Source organism: Gymnoscopelus microlampas (assembly GCF_963454915.1).
Source record: "Gymnoscopelus microlampas genome assembly, chromosome: 16".
NCBI classification, from domain to species: Eukaryota; Metazoa; Chordata; class Actinopteri; order Myctophiformes; family Myctophidae; genus Gymnoscopelus; species Gymnoscopelus microlampas.
Genome location: NC_139953.1, coordinates 51,034,954 through 51,054,612, shown reverse-complemented (window position 1 = coordinate 51,054,612; position 19,659 = coordinate 51,034,954). Strand labels below are relative to the sequence as shown.

Genomic DNA, 19,659 nt, shown 5'->3' with positions numbered 1-19,659 from the left:
TCTCATCTGTTTAAGACAGTAGGTAGCTGATATACAGCACCTTTACCTTAGCGATAGATATACTCTTGGCTGCTTGTTTTTGCAGGAAATGCACTTCAGACTTCTGGTGATTAGTAGTTTCGTTCCCTACCTATGTTGAATGCACTTATTGTAAGTCGCTTTGGATAAAAGCGTCTGCTAAATGACTGTAATGTAATGTAATGTTATGATCCAGTAGTACAAGTTACCTACTTTACATTTATCATAAGTAATATGTGTATACTACATATTCTCCCACACCCAAGTTCCCAAAAATAATCTCCTGGTCACTAGTTAGTGTACAAATTGAATGAACACTGGGGATTTGACTGTGTACGTTGTCCTCTTGCGTGTCTAGGACCAGCTGTGTGGGCGAGATCCCACCCTCGTTGATGACCATCCTGACCGAGCTCACCCAGCTCAGCAAGACGACCAACGCCATTCAGCTGAATGAAAATGGTATGTGGCTACAGCACACATACAAAGATGCCCCATGTGAAACCGTTAAGTCACCACTTAATTATTAAGGGGTGACTTAGCAGGATGCATTAATGTTTAATGCATCCTGCAGCAGCTATATTAATTCATGACCAACTGAAAATAATTGATGCGTCAAATTATTTTACACTCCCCCAGGTGCTGATAGCCTCCCACCTGCCCTCCTATGAGCTCAGGCACAACCAGGTGGCCTACACTTGACGGACAGCACTTCAAACTCAGGGTGGAGCGACAGCACTCATAGGTATGGTATGAGCTCAAGCATGTGGGCGACCTCAATCACTCTGCTGGGACAGATTTGACAGATTTAAGTGAAGGCCTCACCCAAGTAATGCCATCTTTTTAACTTTAACCTGGTTACTAAAAGTTTTATGAGATTGCAATTTCATTTGCGATAAACAAATGGTATGTTGTAATGCAAATGAGCTGAAAGTAGTGGCAGTATAACTATGATCTATGGTCTCTTCACTTGACTCTACAGATGTACAGATATTTCCAGACATTCTGACATTCTGCATTTGGGCAAGGCCCGTTCTCCCGCTCTGCAATACAGACACGACACCCGGCCAGGCGTTTGGAGCAGGAGGACAGCATGGGCTGTGTCATTGGTTCTATTTAGAAAAAGAAAGAAAAAATACACGTAAGAAAAACACACATTTTATCATTCATCATTGATATTATACACACATTTTTCAGTGTCCACACCAGCCATAACTGGTGTGGACTAGTCTAGGTGGACAAATGTCCGTCTTGTGACATGATGTCATCAATAGATACAATAGATAAAAAGTTGGGTTTGAAAATCGGACATTTATCTATGCTAGTATGGATAGCTGACTCCATTCATATTTGTTGAATGATTTTTGATTCTCTTTGTTTTATTTCCTGAAAAGCAAAGTCTTAACATTTTATTTACTTGTCTCTCAATCCATATTTTTTTCTTTTACGTCAAAATTTTATATACAGTCAATATATTTTAACCGTTCAAGCCAGTTGTCACAACACTAATTCCAATACTATATTGGATTATTACTGTGTTACCGATGCAAAATGGAAACAATTAATACCTCTGCAGAGCAGGCAGGCAAATGCTTGTTTGGCAACCGGTGTCTGTGGTTCCACCAGCTCCTGAGTAGCAGACACTACACCTTGAATTTTCTGTGTGACCTCTTGCAGGCCTTGAGCTCCATCTAGAAGGTCGCCCACATGCTGCCTCAGGGACTGCAGTTCGGACGGCTCAGTTCTGGAACTGAGACATTTCACAAATCATTAGCAGATCAAGTTTAAGCTTTGAGAACAAACATTCTGGAGTGAAAAACAGGTGAAGCAGGATTATAGTGCATACTTAAGCACTTGACAGACTTAATGCTGCTGTGAAAAAAATGAAAATACAATCTTAGGCCTACTGCATGCCTTATGGTTTAAGTTGCATTGTTGCCCAGCCCCTAATTGCACAGCCATCAGTTTGTAAGCAAGGAAAATAAATGATATTGGCACTTGACATACTTTATGCTGCTGTGAAAAACTGAAAATACAATCTTAGGCCTACTGCATTCCTTATGGTTTAAGTTGCATTGCACAGCCATCAGTTTGTAAGCAAGAAATATCCCTGATATTAGACATAGAGGAACAATTTATCTTATTGATGGAGTGATTCAAATTCAACAGCTAAAAACTCACTCAACAGTAGCTCTCACTCTCGATAAAGCAACTGTTAATTTAAAAAAAAAAGATATTTTGTTTCACAATACCCGACTCTGTCTTTCGCACCACTACCTGAAGGCCGTTTCATCCACAGCCAGCACCTTCCTGGCATTTTTGCTTCCAGTAGCTGGACCCTACATTGAGAATAATGCAGAGTCAAGCTAGCACATTTAAGAAGGTGCTCATTTACTAATGACACTAATTTGATTAAAGTAACTGTTTTCCTGTTCTCTGTTATACATTATAGTTCCTAAGTACAGTAACCAGGTTAAAGTTACTAAAGTTTAAAAAATGGCATTACTTGGGTGAGGCCTTCACTGAAATCTGTCATGCACGTCCCAGCAGAGTGATTCAAATTCAACAGCTAAGAAGTATCACAGTAGCTCTCACTCTCGATAAAGCATATGTTAATTCCAAATATTAACACCTCAGTCTACAGTCTTTCTATGCTTATGTGTTCACTAATGATTATTTGTCCTAGTGTCTATGCTGACCTGGTCTTGGCTAGACACCTGTCACTCCCCTTCTCAGCTCATGTGTGATTCTGCTATCTGCTATTTTTGAATAGCCAAAGTGTAAAATAATGCTTTTTAGCTCAAATCAAAAAGTGACACAGATGCTTCTTCAGTAACTTACTACTTTATTGTTCAATGAAATCCGCTGATGATGTCATTGTTTTTGTATGATCATGCAGAACAATACCATGTCTAAATTCTGAATTTTAAAGATTTCCAGTAAATCTATTTTAAAGCCATCATAATTCCAAACATAAAATGGTCAAGGCTTATTCATGTATAGATCAGTATTTTGGTGAAGAATTCTCTTTTTTTGCTTGTTGGAAAACATTTAGCGATTTGTCTAGGTTGATACGCAGTAGGACCTTCCTGACACAAAATGTACAACTTAAACATTAAAATAATGTCTCTAGTGAGCCAACATGAATGGGTGGGTCAGGTTTTTAATTATTCCAGATTTGTCAAAACATTCCTAAACAAATCATAATTCTTCATAAGTTAAAAACTTCAAATGTTTTTTTCAAAAGAATTCGATAAAATGTTTTGTTTTTTTTAATCCATAGCAGATCTACATCTACACAGATCTACATCTACACAGATCTACAAGCTCAAATGTCTCTTTTGGGTCCCATATTAAAACATTGTGTGCCAGGGACCCAGGGAAGTTTTGATTTGAAAATAACCGATCTACAAGCTCACAATGCGGCAAATTGTGACACCTTGTGAGCTTTTAGATTTTTTTTCAAATAGCCAATGTATAAAGTGCTAAAGTCATTGTTGTGCTATATTAACTGCTTTAGCTGGGGACCCCCTAAAACCCCTTCAAGGACTGCTGGGGGTCCCTGGACCCCACTTTGAGAACCACTGCTCTATACAACATCGAAATGTGGCGAAACTGACAGCAAAAAGAAATGACTTATTAGACAAAAGTAGAAAATGCAGCCAGATTGTAAACGCCTTTAGGTCTCATGTGAAGCCTTTTAACATCTTGTGTTTCAACCAGTAGTTAAACTGTTGTTATCTGTTGTTAGCAGAGACACTGATGTCGGGACAGCAGAGTCACTGATGTCGGGACAGCAGAGTCACTGATGTCGGGACAGCAGAGTCACTGATGTCGGGACAGCAGAGACACTGATGTCGGGACAGCAGAGTCACTGATGTCGGGACAGCAGAGTCACTGATGTCGGGACAGCAGAGTCACTGATGTCGGGACAGCAGAGTCACTGCTGTCGGGACAGCAGAGACACTGACGTCGGGACAGCAGAGTCACTGACGTCGGGACAGCAGAGTCACTGACGTCGGGACAGCAGAGACACTGACGTCGGGACAGCAGAGTCACTGACGTCGGGACAGCAGAGTCACTGACGTCGGGACAGCAGAGTCACTGACGTCGGGACAGCAGAGTCACTGACGTCGGGACAGCAGGGTCACTGACGTCGGGACAGCAGGGTCACTGACGTCGGGACAGCAGGGTCACTGACGTCGGGACAGCAGGGTCACTGATGTCGGGACAGCAGGGTCACTGATGTCGGGACAGCAGAGTCACTGATGTCAGGACAGCAGAGTCACTGATGTCAGGACAGCAGTCACTGATGTCAGGACAGCAGAGTCACTGCCCATCTTTCGCCGCTGGCTGAAAACCCACCTCTTCAGGAAACACTACCCTTCCTCTTTGCCTGGCTTACTTGTTGTTAACTAGTTGTACGAACTCTTGTTTTATTGTTGTACTGTTTTATTGGATCTTGTTTAGTCGATACACTTTTTGTATTAGCTCGTGCTCATTTGATTTTTGCTATTTTGTCTCATCTGTTTAAGACAGTAGGTAGCTGATATACAGCACCTTTACCTTAGCGATAGATATACTCTTGGCTGCTTGTTTTTGCAGGAAATGCACTTCAGACTTCTGGTGATTAGTAGTTTCGTTCCCTACCTATGTTGAATGCACTTATTGTAAGTCGCTTTGGATAAAAGCGTCTGCTAAATGACTGTAATGTAATGTAATGTTATGATCCAGTAGTACAAGTTACCTACTTTACATTTATCATAAGTAATATGTGTATACTACATATTCTCCCACACCCAAGTTCCCAAAAATAATCTCCTGGTCACTAGTTAGTGTACAAATTGAATGAACACTGGGGATTTGACTGTGTACGTTGTCCTCTTGCGTGTCTAGGACCAGCTGTGTGGGCGAGATCCCACCCTCGTTGATGACCATCCTGACCGAGCTCACCCAGCTCAGCAAGACGACCAACGCCATTCAGCTGAATGAAAATGGTATGTGGCTACAGCACACATACAAAGATGCCCCATGTGAAACCGTTAAGTCACCACTTAATTATTAAGGGGTGACTTAGCAGGATGCATTAATGTTTAATGCATCCTGCAGCAGCTATATTAATTCATGACCAACTGAAAATAATTGATGCGTCAAATTATTTTACACTCCCCCAGGTGCTGATAGCCTCCCACCTGCCCTCCTATGAGCTCAGGCACAACCAGGTGGCCTACACTTGACGGACAGCACTTCAAACTCAGGGTGGAGCGACAGCACTCATAGGTATGGTATGAGCTCAAGCATGTGGGCGACCTCAATCACTCTGCTGGGACAGATTTGACAGATTTAAGTGAAGGCCTCACCCAAGTAATGCCATCTTTTTAACTTTAACCTGGTTACTAAAAGTTTTATGAGATTGCAATTTCATTTGCGATAAACAAATGGTATGTTGTAATGCAAATGAGCTGAAAGTAGTGGCAGTATAACTATGATCTATGGTCTCTTCACTTGACTCTACAGATGTACAGATATTTCCAGACATTCTGACATTCTGCATTTGGGCAAGGCCCGTTCTCCCGCTCTGCAATACAGACACGACACCCGGCCAGGCGTTTGGAGCAGGAGGACAGCATGGGCTGTGTCATTGGTTCTATTTAGAAAAAGAAAGAAAAAATACACGTAAGAAAAACACACATTTTATCATTCATCATTGATATTATACACACATTTTTCAGTGTCCACACCAGCCATAACTGGTGTGGACTAGTCTAGGTGGACAAATGTCCGTCTTGTGACATGATGTCATCAATAGATACAATAGATAAAAAGTTGGGTTTGAAAATCGGACATTTATCTATGCTAGTATGGATAGCTGACTCCATTCATATTTGTTGAATGATTTTTGATTCTCTTTGTTTTATTTCCTGAAAAGCAAAGTCTTAACATTTTATTTACTTGTCTCTCAATCCATATTTTTTTCTTTTACGTCAAAATTTTATATACAGTCAATATATTTTAACCGTTCAAGCCAGTTGTCACAACACTAATTCCAATACTATATTGGATTATTACTGTGTTACCGATGCAAAATGGAAACAATTAATACCTCTGCAGAGCAGGCAGGCAAATGCTTGTTTGGCAACCGGTGTCTGTGGTTCCACCAGCTCCTGAGTAGCAGACACTACACCTTGAATTTTCTGTGTGACCTCTTGCAGGCCTTGAGCTCCATCTAGAAGGTCGCCCACATGCTGCCTCAGGGACTGCAGTTCGGACGGCTCAGTTCTGGAACTGAGACATTTCACAAATCATTAGCAGATCAAGTTTAAGCTTTGAGAACAAACATTCTGGAGTGAAAAACAGGTGAAGCAGGATTATAGTGCATACTTAAGCACTTGACAGACTTAATGCTGCTGTGAAAAAAATGAAAATACAATCTTAGGCCTACTGCATGCCTTATGGTTTAAGTTGCATTGTTGCCCAGCCCCTAATTGCACAGCCATCAGTTTGTAAGCAAGGAAAATAAATGATATTGGCACTTGACATACTTTATGCTGCTGTGAAAAACTGAAAATACAATCTTAGGCCTACTGCATTCCTTATGGTTTAAGTTGCATTGCACAGCCATCAGTTTGTAAGCAAGAAATATCCCTGATATTAGACATAGAGGAACAATTTATCTTATTGATGGAGTGATTCAAATTCAACAGCTAAAAACTCACTCAACAGTAGCTCTCACTCTCGATAAAGCAACTGTTAATTTAAAAAAAAAAGATATTTTGTTTCACAATACCCGACTCTGTCTTTCGCACCACTACCTGAAGGCCGTTTCATCCACAGCCAGCACCTTCCTGGCATTTTTGCTTCCAGTAGCTGGACCCTACATTGAGAATAATGCAGAGTCAAGCTAGCACATTTAAGAAGGTGCTCATTTACTAATGACACTAATTTCAGATCATTTTAATTACAACATTCAGCAATGCATATATGAGCACAAATGACATGAGGATTGACCTGTAAAACAAACAATAGTTAAGTAGGCCAAGCTAAGACAACATGTAGTCTACACTGCAGTGAATCATGTTGTCTAGCGACAGACCAAAGTGAGACTTATGCACTTGACAGACTTTATGCTGCAGTGAGAAACATGGGATTAAACTAACGCATTAAAGTAACTGTTTTCCTGTTCTCTGTTATACATTATAGTTCCTAAGTACAGTAACCAGGTTAAAGTTACTAAAGTTTAAAAAATGGCATTACTTGGGTGAGGCCTTCACTGAAATCTGTCATGCACGTCCCAGCAGAGTGATTCAAATTCAACAGCTAAGAAGTATCACAGTAGCTCTCACTCTCGATAAAGCATATGTTAATTCCAAATATTAACACCTCAGTCTACAGTCTTTCTATGCTTATGTGTTCACTAATGATTATTTGTCCTAGTGTCTATGCTGACCTGGTCTTGGCTAGACACCTGTCACTCCCCTTCTCAGCTCATGTGTGATTAGAGCCTGACACTATAAAGAGGAGCTGTAGCCAGCTCTCGGCTATTCCCCCCCAGCACCCCAGCAGAGCACAAGAGTTTATTGGTTCCCTTGACTATTTGTACTTTCTTTATTTCAGTTACGATGGGCTGATTGTAATAATAATAATAAACTTTATTTGTATAGCACCTTTCATGACATGAAATGCAGCGCAAAGTGCTTTACAGAGCAAGAATACAGTTACAGTTACAACCAATTTAACAATAAAGCAAACAAAAATAAAATAAAAGCAAAAGCATAAAACAACATTAAAATAGGCAATACAGTGAGGACTTAAAAATCAACCAAAGAATCAGCTAAAAGCAAGAGTGAAGAAATAGGTCTTGAGCTGTGCTTTAAAGCTATCCACAGAGGCTGCCTGTCTTAGGTGTAATGGGAGTTTATTCCACACTGTTGGTCCGTAAAAGCAGAATGCTGCTTCACCATATTTTTTATATGTCATTGTAGGCACCTCGAGCAGGTCAGCACTTGAAGACCTGAGGGGCCGGTTTGGAACATATCTCTCTAGGCAGTCATAGAGGTAGGAAGATGCCAGACAATTTAGAGCTTTATATGTAAAGCTATATAAGTATATAAGTGTTTTTAATGTTTGGTATGATTTTCGTTATTGGTTTCTTTGTACTTTGTCTTTTGGTAGTTCATGGGAGTCTGGTGAAAGGACACAATTGTAACTTTAATTAGAAATATAAATAAATATTCTTTATTTAACTGCTGTCCCTTCAGACTCAGTGATTTCATTTCCCATAGAGTGTGAGGACGTAGTCTTCTTCGTTTGCCACCTTCACCTTCTCGACGTTGACAGGGAGTACTGCTTCTGCTTCGACAAAAGATTAACATGTATTTGTCCACAGACCCCCATCTGATAAGATTTGGTTTTAAATATACTTATTTTCAGGTTTGTGTGTGATTGTGTGCTAACAATGTGTGTTAACATAATTTATACACTAGTCTTGACTTTCTGTTCTGATTCAGATTACACAAACTAGGTATACCACCTGTTTGATGAATGTAACCGATATAGGGTGATGAGTTAAACAAAGGGGCTTTGTGGAATGTTCAGGATGATCTTATACAAGACCATAGATGTATATAGTTGGATGATTACATGATATGATTAGATGGCGGACAAGTTTCAAATAACTTGATCATTGAGAGACAAATCCTTTAAGGTGTGCATCTTTTTTGGAAGCATATATTCATTCTGTAGATTTATTATTCACTGTAACACCTAATACAAGGGCACAGAAATGTGCCAGTCATAGGGGTCTTAAACGTTTTCAGGCCAGGGACCCCCGTTGGGGGGTGGTACAGCATATATTGTATAATGCAGGGGTCTTCAACGTTTTCAGGCCAAGGACCCCCTAGCTGAGAGAGAGAGATGAAGCAGGGACCCCCTCTATATTGTATAGAATGGTGTTTCAGATATACTTTTGCTGCTCTTTTCTCCCTCTACACCTATAACTCTTTGCCAAAAATAGCCGATCTACAAGCTCACAACGCCTCGCACTGCGAGGCGTTCTGAGCTTGTAGATCTGCTATTTTTGGCTAAAGTTCTCCTCAGAAAAGGGATGCTAGGGTTCAAGTGGTTAATATAAAAAAAGAAAAATCATATCACACAAAGATTTGGTGGACCCCTGTAGTAACTCTGAGGACCCCCTAGGGGTCCCGGACCCCCTGTTGAAGATCCCTGGTATAATGTATAACATTGTGTTTCATATGTATAGACATACGTACCATGTTGTGCATTCAAGCTATTCAAATAATAGATTAATATATTCATTCATATCCACTGCCATTAGTAAACATACTTTAATAACTGAGAAGAATGTAATACTATCAACAATCTACCACACTTTAAGTATATTTTGATGCCGATACTTTTGTACATTTTCATTACCAGACTAGTACTTGTAACAGAGTGTTTCTACAATTGCAGTATTGATAGAATTGATTCATTGATATTCATTGTTAAATAAATATTACAATGTATGCCTATTATTATTATTATTATTATTATTATTATTATTGCTGTTATATATTTCGCTAACTTCTTCTCTTTAACTTTTAAATTAGTGAAATGACGTTTGCATTGAAAACAAATGTATCTATTTTTGGTTCTTGCGCATGTGCGTGCTTGTAATGGTGTGTGTGTGTGTGTGTGTGTGTGTGGGGAAGGGGGGCGGGGCTTGTGTCGTGTTCGTGTCGTGTTTGTGTGTGCACGTCATAGAGTTGTTTGGGTGCGTGCGCATGTGCGTGCGTGTAACAGCGTGTGTGTGTGTGTGTGTGTGTGTGTGTGTGTGGGCGGGGGGGGGGGGGGGGGGCTGTGCTTGCGTACATGCGAGAGGGCATTCCCGGGGATGCCCTCTCGCATGTACGCATGTCTGCTTGTCAGACCAATCACAGCCCTTGTTGTTTTGTCCCGCCCCTTAAATCCACCGTTCCCGCAGAGCTCGGCTCACTTCCCAAGGTTTACAGCGGATGCTAGGTCGCTCGATACTAGGTCTCTCCGGTCGATGATAGATTACTATTGGAAACTGTTCTACTTACTTCGGTTCATATATCACTGATCTACTTTCATTTCGTCGTCTTTTGTCTGAGGTGAGTAATATTACTTGATATATACTTTTTTCCCGCCTTTATTACTTTTTTTTTTATTTTTGACTAATGTTAGAGGACGCCGTGGCTTTGTTGTTTGTTGTTGTTTCTCTCGCTGAACCTGGCAACTGCCATGTCCGCTTATTGTAAGCGGATGGTCGCGCTTCTTTTTGGGGTTGAAAAGGACCGTAATGAGAGTAGACGGTACACGGTCGGTCGTACCGTGTCGGTCGCGCATGCGCGCCACTCTCAATTGTATATTAGGATCATCATATTTATGATTATGTGCCCACATTTGCCTCTAAATTGTGGAGAAACTGTCGATGCGGAACCAAACTGTCAAGCAATTGTTTCCGCCCAGACACGTTTCACTGTCGCACATGCTAAAAAATAGCAGATCTACAAGCTCACAACGCGTCACACTGCGACGCGTTGTGAGCTTGTAGATCGGCTATTTTCAAATAGACTATGTATAAAATAAGGCTAAAGTGGTTAAGGTATGTTTTATAATGTAATACTTTATATCTTAAAAGTAACTAGTAACTAAAGTTTTCAAATAATTGTAGTGGAGTAAAAGTACAATATTTGCCTCTGAGATGTAGTGGAGTAGAAGTAAAAGTATTGGAAATTGGAAACACTCAAGTAAAGTAGAAATACCTCAAAATTGTAGGCAAATAGGTTTTATAAAATGTTCATGAATAGGAATTAATATTCACATTTATATTCATGAATAACTTTGGTTAACTAGAACACTGACGTGACTTACTTGCAAATCTATGCCCACATCAAGACTTTATTTTAGTCTAAATATTTGTCCCTTCCTGCTCCAACTTAGAAGGACAGAATTGTGGGCAGGGATCACGATGTAATCTATTGGTTGCTTCATGCCAGTGTTAGACTTGATTTAAGAAGTAGTGCTTTTCCAGTCAGAAGACAGATTGAAAGAAGCTGTCTGATTCAGTACATAGCCTACTGTGCTTTTTATATCGTCAAAATTGCCTTCTGGTGTCCAGATGCTTCAGTTATCACAAAGCAGCTGAATGCCGTAAATAAATCCCCTCTTCTTTATTCTTTGCTTTTTCATTTAGCAAGGATTTTAAGGATGCACGATTTTGGCCGATATCCAATTACCGATTATTTATTTCTTGGTCAAATGAATCAATACTGCTATTTCTCTTTTCGTCTATTACTATTATAGCCTACCCTGATTTGTTTTTCCCTGCATCAGGCTTATTACAGTTATTCATTTAATATTATGTCGCAGATTGAAGGGAAGATGGAAATATTCTTTCCATAGGGCGATCTTAAACACTAAGTGTTTACACAACATGACCGGCACTTTGGCTACCATAGTCTGTTGGACACCTGTAAGGGGGAGGAGGATAGTTTGCTTGTTTGGACAGCAGCATAATTCCCCATGTTCATCAGCGGTGACTATGTATCACACAGACTATGAAATCATGTCCGTTAAAGCAGTGGTTCCCAAACCTTTTAGCTCGAGACCCAAAATAAATCTTATGTCTCGCCGTGACCCAAACTAGTGAAAATAGCTGATCTACAAGCTCACAAGATGCGACATGTTGCGAGCTTGTAGATCTGCTATTTTCACAAATTCTTAAAAGTACTTTTCCCCCTCTAATTAATGGATTTTTAAATGTATTTGTATGCTTTCGAAAAAAAGTTTTTTGTGGGGAATGTTTTGATAATCTTTTGAAATAATAAAAAAATTAGGAAGTTACACAAAATAAATATATTTACTCGCGTGACCCATACAACACGACCCACATATGGGTCCCGACACACTGTTTGGGAAACGGTGGGTTAGAGTACCTCTTTCTCAAGTGGTATGGTAACGGCCGTCTCTCTTTTGTCATGAGGCGGATCGCTGCTTGGAACAAGATAACAATAAAATCAACAGCAAGGGAAAAGCTGCCATTCAGCTATTGATTTTGTGTCCAATATTGTTTGTTCTGAAAATAATAATAAATTGATTGTTTGACTGTGCTATGAAATTTAGCAGCGCAGGTATGGTTTTCAAATGGCCTATACTATAAACATTGCTTGTGGTGTTTGTCTTCTGCAGGACACATATTCGTATGTGCGGTCTACAGCCGCACATACTCCAGTTTGGTGTGCATTAGGCCAGTGGTGCTCAAACTTTAATTTCAATGACCCCTCATAACTCTGAGAGTGTACAAATGGAACCAAATGGACCCGTACGGGTCCATTTGGTTCCATTTGTACACTCTCAAAAGTTCCAGACCTGTACGTGTCCATTTGGAACCACCTCAAGGAACCCTGAGGGTCCCTGGACCCCACCACTGCATTAGGGTCAATTTGCTTCCATTTGTACAAAAAAGGTCAATCTATAAGTGTGGTTCTCACAACGCTTGTATACTCGGCTACTTTTGAAAATGTTTCACAATGACCCGACCACAACAAACATTTATTTCTTAAAACATCAAAGAGTCACGGCACACTCATGGCTGCTGATGCCAAACCAGTTTATTAAGGACAAGAGAACAACAAAAACATGTGTTGTTTATATCCCACATGGTTTTTGGATAATGGTTATGTTTTGTGTTTTGTGCAACCTTTAAAAAAAAAGTTATCGTTTTGTACTATTCTCTATTTCCCCACATAGCCCCCAAACCAGCGTACACGCAATGTATGACGCCGTACACCCAGACCCAGCAGACGCGCCAGGTGACTGCCATCAAACCGGCCACGCCCAGCCAGGGCACCTCCACCTTCTCCATCTGCCCGGTGTCGTCCACCGTGCAGCCCGTACCCTCTGCTGGAGCGTCCGTAGTGCCGTCGTACTCCCAGAGCCAGACCTACAGCATATGGCTTGCTATCATGCTGCCTAGGATGGCAAATAAACAGTGATATGTTGGATGGATGGATAGGCTTTTAGTTTAGTGGTGTTAGTTAACAAAATTCAGTGTCGTAAACATACATGTCGTTACAATACACAATGTCATTTAGAACATTGGTTCTCAAAGTGGGGTCCGGGGACCCCCAGGGGTCCTTGAGGGAGTTCCAGGGGGTCCCCAGCTAAATGATAGATTAGGCACCAAATGGACCCTTATGGGTCTGTAACTCTAAGAGTTTACAAATGGAACCAAATGGACCCGTTAGGGTCCATTTGGTTCCATTTGTACACTCTCAGAGTTAAATTGACATAGATTTTACAATATAAATTGCGGTCCAAGTGATAGAAATGCCATTAAATGGGGGTCCGTAGGCCTAATGCATGTCAAACTGGGGGTCCTTGAAGTTAAAATGGTTGAGAATCACTGCTAGAGCCGTAAAAAATCTTCTCTTATGGGGGTCCCTGGTATATCTTTTGAAATGGGGGTCCGCGGGCTAATAAGTGTCAATTTGGGGGTCCTTGACACGAAAAAGTTTGAGAACCACTGATTTAGAAAAGGGTTTGGACAGCTGCTTTTTACAACAAACCCTCAAACGTGTTGCTCTGCTCCGTTCCCCAGGTGGTGAAGCTTCACACCAAGCTGGGGAAACCCATCCCTTCCACGGAGCCCAGCGTGGTCACCCAGACCTCCTCCTCCACCACGGCCGCCCCCAGTAAGACCCCCTCCTCTGGCCTGGGCAGCTCCAGCACCACCTCTTCGTCCCTGTCCATGGGCACCTCCTCCTCCAATGCTTCTGCCTCCTCACCCACAACTCCTCCTACCTGAAGCCGGTCAACATAGTGAGCGGTGGCGGGGGGGCGCTCAGCAAGAACACGCTCGGCAACAGTCTGCCGTCTGCCAACTCCACCGCCCCCGTCAAGAAGGCCTCCGCCCCCAAGATCAACTCTGTCGGTCAGTAGGTCCCTTTTGAATTTTGACGTCTCCTGGCGGTATTTGACAATTACTTCATTCTTCACCTTGTTGCCATTATGCTCTGTACTGTGTGTTTGCTGTATTCCTGTTTGATTAGTATAGCTCTGCATTTAACCAGTTCAACTACATGAATCCTAGCGTCCCTATTCGGGGCTTGTCGTAATAGGCAAACATTCAGTGAAAACAAAAATCGTCTCACTACACGTCACAAGGCATAGTGTGAGCTTGTAGATCGGCAGAGATTGATGAGTGATAGAAAAGGATTATTTTACACGCCAATTACAGACCCCTTGCACACCCATCTAAGTAGATAGGGTTTAAGTCATTGAACCCCAATGTACTTATCACACAATGAATAAAGAAAACGACTTCCATTTTCACTTTAAAAATGATAAAACTTTTTTTTTTGTCAATTTGCACCTATAATGACGTGCCCAAAATAGGGACACCAGGTTGAAAGTGGTTCAAACACTCATCACTAATAAAGAGTGAAGCTGGTTTCACAGAGCGTGCTTTGCACTCAAAGGCTACATGCCAATATCTGGATAAATCTCTGCCAACTTGTGTAGTGATGGACGGCGACCAGGCGTGCGTTTCCAAGCCTAACATTTCTTGAAGTTCTGTGCCTTGTAGAATAACAAGTGTATAACCTAGTTTAACCATGCAGACAAATGGCCAATAGTTCACTCCTGGCCCTTGCAAATGGAAACGGTCATTGTTTTCCTTTTTTTTTTTATTATTGTGATTTATTGCATTTTTATGCTGTCCATTAGTCAAAGCATCTGTGGACTAGTGACTCCTCAGTAAAATGTAAAATGGAATGTCACAGTTTTAGACACAGTAGACACAATTTCGGGTTTTATCGTATTTGTTGGCTGTTCACTTCATCCAATTTCATCTGCAAACTCACAACACCTTGCATCGCCTATTTTCGCCACTAAATAGGCAATTTATGAAATTTTGGAAGAGGGTTTATGCCCAATAGCAATGGTCTGAGACTAAAGAACCCTACCTCCCCCTTCGCCCCTTGCAGGAGGAAACAAACTGCAGACCACGGCGAAAGCGGATGAGATGAAGGCGGCGGAGATATCCAAGCCAACGCCACCCTCCATGGCTGCCCCAGAGACCAAGAATGATATCTCTGATTGGCTGTCTGCGGCGGCGCTAGCTGCACTGCAGAACGACGTGCAGCCTGTTGGACACGACTACGTTGAAGAGGTATTCTGACAGTTCACTTGGGTGTTGCTTGCCAAAAATAACTGATTTACATGCTAACACGTCGCATCACGACACATTGTTAGCTTGTAGATCAGTTATTTTTGTGAGTATAAATGATATTGTTAAATTGTCCTTTCTTTTTAGTAAGGCAAAAAAGTGTGCACAACTGCAGCAGCCCAAATAGGGAGACAGCTGTTTTTTGTTTAACAAACCCCACTGGCCATGAACCAGAGGGGAAGGCCAGTGCTGTGGATGTGGGGATGTAATCGTTCTATATTGCACTCCATCAAACACAAGTATAAAAGAGTTAAAATGAAGACTGGCTCTGAGTCTGCCGTACAATTGTATTTTTACGGCGTTGCTCGGCCATACCCTACCTGTCTATGAGAGGGTCTGTGTGTCACAAACCACAGGACCGATCAGTGCTAAACTTTGCATGCACGCTACACAGAATTAACTCCACATTGGATCCTATAAGAGTTCAAGTTAAAAAACACTGCTATAGAGGGAATTGAACATTTTGTGTTACCCATCTCCTTAGGTCCGCAACGATGAAGGCAAAGTCATCCGCTTCCACTGCAAGCTGTGTGAATGCAGTTTCAACGATCCCAACGCGAAGGAGATGCATCTGAAGGGAAGGAGGCATCGACTGCAGTACAAGGTTGGTACATTTTCATAGGTGCAGGCACAAGTGTTATTATGCCTAATGTATTATCTTTGGCTGATGTCGCTTGCTGATAAGAACTGATCTTCAAGTCATGTTTTAGCTGGGACAACGTTATTTTTAGCATGACAGGTTTTTAGAACGAAGCGAGTAATCTACACGACCCAGGACACTAGACTGAACTATTTTGAATGGTTAAACAATAAGTCATAAGTTGATCATGCCGTCATCTGTCCTGACATTTCCTCTTCACCTGGTCTTTTAGAAAAAGGTGAACCCTTACCTTCAGGCGGAGTTGAAGCCTAGCATCCGTGCCCGTAAGATTCAGGAGGAGAAGATGAGGAAGCAGATGCAGAAAGAAGAGTTCTGGAGGAGGAGAGAGGAAGAGGAGAGCTGGAGAATGGAAATGAGGTACGATGAGGTCTTTGATGACCAGCTGATGTTTTTTTTGTTTTTTTACATGCGTCTCCATTCTGGGGAAAACATCTGCCGAAAATAGTGCAGATGTATTTTCCACGGAGATTTGATGTAGAGGGGAAAACGGGAGGGAACCAAGTATAGACCGCTGGGTGATCCCAGTCGACTAAGTATATAGGGTTTAAGTGGTTCATCAGTGGACATTCTCCATGTCTAATCTGCTGAACTCCCAGGTCACTGTTTTTTTTTTCTTCCCCAAACTGCTGAAACTTTCCAGGAAGAAGAGCACCACTGGGATGACAGACGCCGTATGCCCGACGGAGGCTATCCTCAGGGGCCCCCTGGGCCGCCCGGTCTCTTGGGGGTCCGGCCTGGCATGCCCATCCCTCAGCCTCAGGGACCTGTGGTAGGTCCTGGGTCCTCTGAATTTTTGGGCGGTGTAGCCGTCCCTATATGTGAGGTTGGGACATTGACATTTGCTGAACTGTGATTGGCCACCCATTGTACCCCCCAAACCCTGCACTGTGATTGGCCACCCATTGTACACCCCTTCCACCCACAATGGGTGGCCCCTGGACACCCCCGCTGACTCTATTCAGCACTGTGATTGGCTAGCGAGACACATGATGAAATTAATAACCTATAAATAGGACTATGCACTTTTAAAAAAAAACTTTTTTTTTAAGTGAGCTTCCATCACTGTGATGACCACACCGCCCACTTCACACTGGGTGTGATTTTTGGGGCGGTTTTTGGACACCGACCAAAAAATGTGTGTACCCCCTAACCCTTCCATTGTTAATGCAAATCGATACTTTTTTCATATCAGCCAATCACATTACAGCTAGTGTCATCACCACTAACTGTAATGTGATTGGCTGACTTTGCAAATTCAGGACTGTGATTGGCTAGCGAAACACATGACACATGTGCAGCCCTATGAATAGCAGTATGGACTTTAAAAAAAGTTATTTATCCTTTTTTTAAAGTGAGTCATGTTGTGATGACCACACACCGCCCACTTCACACTGGGTGTGATTTTTATTTACTTTGAATGCAATTTTGCGTTCTGTTAATCAAGTAACTCGTTGCAGAACTATGTCTTTGTCATTAAAAAGTAATTGGTTACAGAATTGCCTACTGAGAATAGTAACTCTTTGGAATACTCTTACATGAACTAAATTGAAACCTCATTGCGATTCCTTTCTTGTCCTGTGAATGAATAGTTTTCTTTCCACCATTTCTCTTTTAGCCGCCTCGTCGCCCCGACTCTTCAGACGATGGCTACGTAATGACCAAGCATGCAGCCATTTATCCCTCAGAGGATGAACTCCAAGCTATCCAGAAGATTGTGTCCATCACAGAACGTGCCCTCAAACTGGTGTCGGACATCATCACTGACCAGGACAAAGACAAGGAAGAGGACAAGGAGAAGAAAGAAGTCGCTAAAGACAGGTGAGGCATCTGAGAGAGCTCAACATCTCTTTGTCTCCTCGTGTTTCTGTGTTTAAACTTCAAACATAAAATATACTTAAAGTACTAGAATGTTTGAAAAAAAGCAGATCTACAAGCTCATGAGCTTGTAGATCTGCTATTTTCAAGTAGCATATTTATAAAGTAGGGCTAAAATGTCTTTCAAATAATTGTAGTGGAGTAAAAGTACAATATTTGCCTCTGAGATGTAGCGGAGTAAAAGTAATTACAATAGTATATTTGAAATACTCAAGTAAAGTACAAATACCTCAAAATTGTACTTAAGTACAGTACTTAAGTTAATGTACTTTGTTACTTTACACCACTGCTAGATAGCCTGCCTGTAGATAGTGCTTTTGTAATAGTTTCTAATTGTAACACTCCTCATACTGCATGACTTGTTGTACCATATATCATCTTAGTAACATTATTATGTTTTCTCCATCAAAGCATGCATGATGTACGTGTGAAACATCTTGACCGGCAGAAATACATCTGCTTTGAGGGACCACTGTCTTTTACATCATTTCTGGAGTGTGGTGAGTGAAACATTGTTCCACAGCATGCCCTATGCCATTGATGGTGTACAAATGATTGGGGTCCATTTGGTTCCATTTTTACACTGTCTTAACATTGATTTTACAATACAAATTGGGGTCCCAGAGATAGACATGCCATTAAATGGGGGTCCTTGATATTAAAATGGTTGAGAATCACTGCTAGAGCCGTAAAAGTCTTCTTATTATGGGGGTCCCTGGCATATCTTTTCAAATGGGGGTCTGTGGGCTAATTGTCAATTTGGGGGTAGTCTCGCGTAGCCAGACCCCACAGAAAATGAAAAACAGCGACCTCTGCTTTTCTGATATTCTGTGGAGTCTGGCAGGAGTATAATGTTAGACTAGAGCGCAGGGAAACACCGGTTTCATGTCTGCCTATAGCGCATCACTTCCGGTTGGTGCGACCATGTTTTCATTCCCACTAACAATATTTCTACACGGAACACTAACACCACTTCTCCCAGAGAACATGGATGGTTTTGGTTATAAGCCCACTTGTTTCTATGATGAAAGAGTAATTTAAAATGTGAATATCTTTCCGTGGTTTTGTCCGCTCCGAGGACGCTATTGTTAAATTAGTTTCGGCTAGTTTCGAGGGGGGGAGGGTGGATCATGGTGGATGGACACGTGAATCCCGCCCACTACATTTGATTGGGTAAAGCGCGGCCCACTTCCTGGTCTGAAGGCACGCCCACTTTTAGCCAATGCGCACTGGTTAGGACGAACCGCTCCGACAGATTCCACCGCAGGTCGGAATCTGTTCTTGAGAGATTAATTTGGGGGGTCCTTGACATGAAAAATTGAGAACCACTGTCATATGCAACAACATGCTGGGTGTACAGTACAAGGCACAATCCATTTTATTTAGGATAGAGTGATTCAATGTCTTCAGTAGGGCTGTCAATCTTCCTCATATGATTGAATTTTCTGTGGCTATTTTAATCCATTTTTATGACACATTAATACAAATTAAATCAATTGCACAACAGATTTATCAATAAGCTTGTGCAATCTTGTTTTGTCTTCAGTTGCCAAGAAATTTGAAATTCCTAGTACCTCAGACTTAAAAGTCTATGATGACTTGAACACTGAAGTTGACGAGGAGGCGTTTCAGTTTTTTATAAAGAAACCAGACCTTGGTGTGTTGGAGATGTGTTCACCCCAAGACCCAAATCCTGACGGTGAGTTCTGTTGCTTATCAACATGGAGCCTTATAGCCTCATCCATACAGTCCTGGCTAACCTAAAATGTCACACAGGTATATTTTTGTACTTTGAAATGATCTTTGTTTCTATACGCCCAATGTAAGTAAAAGAGAGAAAGTGTCTGAGGAAGAA

General features: G+C 41.6%; 2 protein-coding genes and 2 long non-coding RNA genes across 4 annotated transcripts in view; all 4 read left to right on the top strand.

Annotated features, from left to right (window-relative positions):
• The window catches only part of LOC311063420 (gap junction alpha-1 protein-like), a 604,483-nt gene that overhangs the window by 166,572 nt on the left and 418,252 nt on the right, over positions 1-19,659 (top strand). The window lies entirely within an intron of this gene.
• Positions 97-1,146, top strand: LOC311063677. Its single transcript, XR_014602631.1, has 3 exons — positions 97-477; positions 655-760; positions 998-1,146. It is a non-coding gene; the product is annotated as an uncharacterized lncRNA (long non-coding RNA).
• Positions 4,632-6,395, top strand: LOC311063501. The gene is made up of 4 exons (XR_014602601.1): positions 4,632-5,012; positions 5,190-5,295; positions 5,533-5,691; positions 6,228-6,395. It is a non-coding gene; the product is annotated as an uncharacterized lncRNA (long non-coding RNA).
• LOC311063090 (zinc finger RNA-binding protein-like) lies at positions 12,816-17,694 on the top strand (the record flags this gene model as incomplete). Its single annotated transcript, XM_084082299.1, has 7 exons — positions 12,816-13,019; positions 13,640-13,733; positions 15,027-15,211; positions 15,753-15,872; positions 16,141-16,286; positions 16,570-16,698; positions 17,545-17,694. 7 exons carry the CDS (start codon positions 12,816-12,818, stop codon positions 17,582-17,584), a joined length of 918 nt encoding a protein of 305 aa, XP_083938425.1. The 3' UTR covers positions 17,585-17,694.